This window comes from Cystoisospora suis, assembly GCF_002600585.1.
Source record: "Cystoisospora suis strain Wien I chromosome Unknown contig_3233, whole genome shotgun sequence".
NCBI lineage: Eukaryota > Apicomplexa > Conoidasida > Eucoccidiorida > Sarcocystidae > Cystoisospora > Cystoisospora suis.
The window spans coordinates 7,300-14,210 of NW_027156028.1; the positions used below are offsets into that span (position 1 = coordinate 7,300).

At 54.1% G+C, this 6,911-nt stretch overlaps 1 protein-coding gene across 1 annotated transcript; it reads left to right on the forward strand.

Moving 5' to 3' along the window:
* Nucleotides 1-1,411: 1,411 nt before the first annotated feature.
* Nucleotides 1,412-6,086, forward strand: CSUI_006399 (uncharacterized protein). Its single transcript, XM_068066559.1, has one exon. The coding sequence runs from the start codon at nucleotides 1,821-1,823 to the stop codon at nucleotides 4,203-4,205; it is 2,385 nt and encodes a 794-aa protein (XP_067921466.1). The 5' UTR covers nucleotides 1,412-1,820; the 3' UTR covers nucleotides 4,206-6,086.
* Nucleotides 6,087-6,911: the final 825 nt, after the last annotated feature.

Sequence of the window (6,911 nt, forward strand, 5' to 3'; positions counted from 1 at the left end):
GCTTTTCAATCAAATGCGAGGGCACCCTGGAACTCCGCCCCAATTTGGCATCTTCTCGTTTGGTTTGGGAAAGAAAGAAAGGATTTCTATCGGTTGGCTTCTGCCTGCAGTGTGGACGCGCCACGCGAACGCATTGTGTACGTGTATGAACACAGAAACATGAATGTGTATATATGTATTTTGCATATTCGGATGCTTAACGAAAGTGTCAGTGACAGGTTACCTAGTGACAACGAGGTCGAGACGGAGTCACATAGTCATGTACTATATAGTCATTCTGATAAACTACACATACAACCACGTGTGCGTAGCTTTTTGTCTCGCGAGGGAAAGCAACTCTTTGTTTGTCTTCGCACATATACTGTAGATAGTCCGCTGTTAAATGAGGTGCACGTTGTCTTTTTCTCTCAGTCCGCTACGACAAAATGAGGGAGCCTTTGCAAACGAAGATATACGAGCGAACTCGCGTGTGTAGGAACGGAAGTTTAGCCGGAGTTTGCTCACATCTGGTCGGGTCTTGCCGAAGAGACCAGGAGGCCTGCGGGAAAGGCTTTCTTTTCCATCGCTCGGCCATTCGGCCCGTCCTCCGATTTTCTTTAGGATCCTCTTCCTTGTATACTGCCTCAAGGAACACCAGACACCGCTTTAGGCTGCCTGGTGAGCCCAAATCACTGGTGAACCCCTCGAGTCCCGCCGGCGAGCCGACGTCTGCATTGCTATCTCATTGTGCCGACGTCTCCGTCTCTCAGGTCGTCCTGTCACACAGTCTGCGCCACCTTGACTTTCCTGCCCTACATGCTCAGCCTGTGCCGGTTCCCTTCGCTGGTCTGCGGCTAGAACGAAGAACTTTTCCACGCTCTAAGGCAGAGTGGCGTCCCCGGGAGCTCTTCCTGCTTCGCCATGTAGGAGTCCCCTACCGCAGCAAGTAAGTTGTCACGGGTTGGATCTTTGTTCACCGACAAGGCGGCTCCGTCAGCACAGACACTGTGTAGAGAAGTGTCCTTTTTGAAGCCGCCGCTCTCAGGGTTGAACCGCAGGCATCGATCCTCATACTCAACGGGAGTTCTCTTTCACGTAAACCACGCGTGAGGAGTCCTGGCAGCTCTCAGGCAGGATGTTGTTTACCCAGCGGTGGTAAAAGAAACCTAGCGTAGCACACGGAACATTCTTCCCCGGGGAGTTTGGCGTCGGTGCCGTTCTTTTCTCAGCCGCAGAACGGCACCGCGTCAGTAACCACTGGTGTCATGCAGTTTGTTCGAACTCGCTCGTGTGGGCCTCGATTCTTGCGGTCACATCGTATCGCCACCACGGGCCACGACGCGACGCCGAGGTTACTACGGCGGCATAGGATTTCGGGGGAGAGATTCGGGGTGGCTGCTCTGCCTGCCATGGGCCGGCTCACCAGGCAGGACCTGGTATGACCCGACTGCGCCTAAGCGTCCCTTTAAGCTACTTAGCTGAGCAGAGGAAATATATATACGCGCGCTCTGTTCGCCAGACGTCTACCCTCACCCCTATTTTCCTTCGACGTGTCCCCGTCTCCCACGCCGTACTACCAGACGCAGGCACCGGGGAGTCGCCGGCGCAATTGTCGCAGCACGGGGTCGAACAGTCTGCCTGCGGTACCCGCCCCACCACAGGCAGTGGAACCAGCGGTAGGTTATTTTCCCTGTCAGGCGGCGCCTTGCCTTTTCACGGTACGGTTTGGTATAATTGCAACACCTACACCAAACGGGGCTTGCCCCTTACGAGCTTTTCGAGCTCGGAGTCTTTTTTCCGGTAAACCATGTCTCATTTTGAAATCCCGCTAATACCCCTCGATGTTTCTGCAGTGGGGGAAAATGGGAGCTGGCATTTTCAGGCGCGCGCCGACACTCACTCTGTCGGCATGTTTTTTTGCAGTGGCTGGGTGCGCTGCGGTGTGCGCCGCCTCAGAGGTCGAACTAACAGCGACTCATTGGAGCCAGCTAAACGAGCAGGGCCATCACAACAACGAAATGGATAAAGGCCTTCCGGGAGAGGAGGGCAGCGGTACTGTGTATATGGACCGTGCGGCTGAAGACACTCGAAACAGTAGGAGCCTCCAGGGGACAAAGCGAAGACTCCCGACACAAGCACTGGCTTCTCGCAGCCCGTCCTCTTCCAGAAGGTTCAACAAGCTATCTAGCTCGACGCTGAAGCCTACCCTAGCTGCGGTGTCAGCTGTTGTAGCTTTAGCTGGAACAGTATTGCCGACAAGCAGGACTGTCTTCACCGGACCCCCAGGCGGCGAGAAGCTCCCCCCCCTTACAGGATTACTTGTGCGCGAATTTCGAGTTAGTCCTCTTTCAAGGAAGCTTCTTGTTGTCCTTACTGTACTGATCGTCATCTGTGCTGCTTCGGCAGCACCGATAACACGCGCGAGCCCAACAAAGAAAAAAGTGCCGCCACCCGTGGCGATTCTCAAACAAAAAAAACGTACCCCTCTGGTGAGAATAGGAAGAGACTGGGTAGACGGCAAGAGGAAGAGCGGGTACAACCCCATCACGCTCTATTGGAAGCACCACAGGTATGAGCTGCGCCTATCTAGGACCACTGAGTTCGCCCTGGGCGGCTTGATGGGAGATTTGGAGTCGTGGCTAAGTTATCATCCCGTCAGGAGCAGACATGCCGTGTGGGAATGGGGATCCCGTGATCCCCCAGGGGGTGGCGAACTTTTTTACAGGTGGACCAGGCCAGATGACGGCTTGAAGTGTGAGCTGTTTTTACCTCGGGAAATTGCAGATACGTTGCGGGAAGGGGATGCAAGGGATGATTTCCTGCTAGTAATAAACACTTTCTTGGGTATTGCACCCTTCCCCCGCTCATACACAGGAGACGGACAGCACCTGGAGGAGAAGCCGTGTAGCTCGTGGACCGCTCCGGGAGGCAACAAACTCGTGCAGGCCATGCCACAAGGTCGGATATTGGGCTGCACAGGCAAGGTACTGCACCCAGGGGGCCTCGGCATGCCGCCGGTGAAAGAGGGGATTTTGCTTGACGGTGAAAGCGTGGTGTTAGTAGGAAGGGACTGGAATGACGAAAGCAATCGGAGAAAGCAAGGGTACAACCCCATCCCGCTCACGTTTCAAGATAAGAAGTTTCTCCTTTATCTATCTAGGGAAACCGAAACGTACCTGGATAGACGCAGCCTCTTATCAGGCGTGCGCGACACTTTGAGTGGCATTCCGAAGCGGCACGTGGCGGGCGACAGAGTTTTCTGGCAATGGGGAAAAGACCCACCAGACTACAGCTTTTTCGACAACCCTGCGCCTGCAGGTAGCAAACATCAGTTTCTGTTCTTTCTACCTGAGGGTGCTGTAGGAGCACTGTGGAGCAACGAGAACTACCCCGATTCTTGGAACGCTTATCGGGACTTGAGTATAGTGCTGCACACCTTTTACACGTCAGCGACAGCTTCCAGCGACCCACCTACTGCGACTAGCGGGGTGGATGCGCAACAGGCGGCGGGAGGGGAGTCGGGTAATCATGGTCTTATCCCAGTAGAGACGGGCACTCAGACTGAGTATTCAGGAGTACCAACAGGGTCGGCAGGCGCACCGGCGCCAACTCAAGAGGGGACGTCTTTAGAAACAACAGGACCGCTGGTACAGACAAGAGAAGATGAAAGGCAGCTGCAAACGGAGGTTGCAGTTCGGAGACACAGCACCTCGGGGCGTGGCGGGTCACAGCAGGCGCCAACAAGTGTGCCGAGTTCTTTGCCGCCGCTCCCGACACCAAGGGGGAATCCAGGTGTAATAGAGACGAGCGAAAAGAAAGGTGTACCAATGTTCGAAGTTGGGAAAGGCTGGGGGGGCCGCGGCAAAACCACGGAGAAGCATTTTAAAGTCAACTTCTTCAGCAGGGTGAACTTTCTAGTTTACCTTCCTGACACGATATATAAACTTCTGAGACACGAGGCAGCTCGGGCATACTTCCAAATCACTCTGAGGAATGTGGAAAGGACGCACTCCCACGGCCGGGTGGAGGTGAACTGGGGCATGACTAGTGCGGACCACAGGTTGTATACAACTCATGTTATCGAAGGTGTGCGGTATAATGTCTTCCTGCCGGAAGATCTCGTGGAAGCGCTGGAGGAGACTTTTCTCAAGAAGAGAATCGCGGACGCGGACCTACAAGTGCTTCTGTTAGCAGTTCTAGACAAGGTGAAAGAGTTCCTGCCGTGATGACGTCTGCAGCCCGAGGCATGGAGAGAGAGGTCATACCTGGAAACAAGTCCCTCATGTCCTAGGAGAAAATACCTGTCTTCTGTCTGACTCGGAGAGTGTAGCAACTCTGTAGAAACCTTTGAGTCTGGATAAAGAATAGACGTAAAGATATCTTGGATCCCTTTAGCAGACGGCGGACGACCGAAGGTCGGAAAAACATTTGAAGCCCGGTTGCACGGGCAGGTTAGTATGCCACAAACCACAGGCGAGGCCGCCGTTGAGAGAAGGGAGACTTATTTGCGATGAGAGAGTGGCATCAGGAGGGAGAGATTAGTCGTGCGGGGATGGTGAGAGAAAGCAAGGAGACGGCCTCAGTGAAGTCACGTCAAAACCCCAGAAGGGTCTCCGATGAGGAGGAAGCGTAGCCTAGAGAACGGTGTCCTGACAGGCGTCTTTTTTAAGTGCATCTTCGCGATGACGGTGACATCGGCAAGGGAGTGTTCTCGGAGTAGGGGAAGGATTCAACAGGCCAGAACAGGTTCCTTTTTGACCCCAACTCAGATGATCGTGTTCAATTTAGTACATTTCTGATGCCGAGGGAGGCAGAATCTTTGCAGCCGAATATTATGGGACGCACGGGAAGACTTGTGGTTTGTGATGGGCGCGCTTGCCAAGAAAGCGAGATGTCTCAGCCTCGCACCTACTTCAGCTGTTGGAACGGTCACACAGCACTCAGGGGGGGACATGCATATGACTGCCCTTGCCTCATCAAAAAGCGACACTGAGAGTCTCCACCCTTGAAGGATGAATTGCGTGAGGCAACCGGCATCAGCTGAGGCAAGGGCTGTAAAAGCGGGACAGGCAGTACGGATTCGAGGCGCAGAAGGAGAGCGGTGCTAGGCGGTGCGTGAGGCATCCCGGCATACGCAGGGCGCCAAGAAGCTTCAGATCTGACGCCAGCAAGTGTACCGGTTGCTTTGTTACCTCTGCTGACACCGAAGACGTACTCAGCTGTAATACAGGTGGTGTTCCCAGAGACACTGCCCCTCAGTTTGGAGTGGGTGGGCAGGCGGCTGCACAACCACCGAGAAGCTCCGTCACTTTTATCTCAACTTTTTCGACATAGCGATATTTCAAATCCGCCTTCCCGGGACTGTAGACAGATTCCTGAGTGACGAGGCAGCTCCGAGCGTTTCAAACTCGGTTTCTCGCACCTACAGAGAAAGCACTTTGTGGGCAGGAAGAAGTGAACTGAGGAAGGAGTAAGTCACCTGGACAGGAGTTCCATACAGGTCCTGATGTCGAAGGTCTTTAATACGAGATTTTTCCAGCTGAAGAAGCGGTTGATGCCCTCGGGGACACCGCTGCTGTAATACGCAGGAAGGCACGCCCGGATTTGCCGCTTGTTTCGCGTGCCGTCTTCAACAAGGGCAAAGAGTAGTTGCCCTTATCCTCGAGGCTAGTAGGAGCCAAGGCGAGAGCGCTGGAACGGGTGCGAACAACCGTCTTACAGTCAAGGAGGAAGCTTCATTGCCCGTTTGCGTGGCACAGTTCAACGGTGCTGCAACGATGTACGAATTTGCGTATAGTCGGGTCAAAGTATCCTCGAGCGCGTCTTGCAAAGAAAAGTATGTCACCCTAATGCAAAGTTTTCACCTTCACAGTTGTCATTGACTGTAAGTTTGCACTTGATACTTCTTTCGTTGTGTGCACTTGCGAATCAACGAGGCGCCCTCTGACGTGCCCTTCCTTCTAAAGAAAAGGCGAAGATCTGTTTCTTCAACGGATGAAGAGAAGGGGCGACATTCTTTCCCGTCAGTATGTTTGGCCAGTCACTGTGCGAAATCGTTTTGTGCGTGCGTCCTCCACATCATAACGGCTCGCCGGCCTAGTGCCACTAAACACGCTGGAGCCGTGCGCGCGTGCCCAAAGTTGCTGCGCCCTCGCCAGCACTTGCACGCTGTGAAACTTGTAAATCTTCGGGGGTTAGCATTCCACCTGGCGTCCTCTAATTCTCCCATGTTTCTCCGAGCTCCTTGCCATGTCATATAACAAGGAACTGGCGTTGAACTCCTCCGGAACACACCTGAGCTGGGCTGTAGGGGCAGGTTAGTGCGCCGAACACCATAGGGAGTACAGGCTGTCAGAGGAGACTAGTCAGTGGTAAGAGATTGGCGTCAGCAGGGGTACATTAGTCTGACACGGATGGTAAGAGAAAGCAAGGATACAATCCCAACGAAGTCACGTCTGTAGGTCACAAGTTTCCCTTTACCTACCGGGTAAAGCTGAAACGTCCTTGGCGAAACGACACATCAGAGACAGACGCGGACTCGCACTCGGCAAGGGCAGGTGGCTGACGAGACGTGCCCAGGGAGACGAAGTAACGGAGAAGCACGAGGCACTGCCGCGAAGAGAGGGAAGACATGTCAAGGGGTATCCTTCCTGACCGGCCTACTGGCTCAGTGGACTGACCCGCTGATGACTGCATCATGATGCTGAAGAAGTGTACAGCAATGGCAAATCAGCAGCGGGGTGGCGCCCCTTAAAACAGAAGCCCAGAGAGCGACATGCACTACGGCGGACAGACCGGCGTCATCTGTTGGTATGCCACTACGCTGCCACCAGATGTTCGGCTACCCCCTCTCCGAACAGGAGGTCTGTAGAGATCAATCCCGTGTCCTGGCAGTGTGAGCGAGATCGAGGAAGCGTCGGAATACCCTACTT

Coding starts and splice junctions, on each gene's coding strand:
- CSUI_006399 (XM_068066559.1), top strand. CDS start 1,821: ATGTTTCTGCAGTGGGGGAAAATGGGAGCTGGCATTTTCAGGCGCGCG.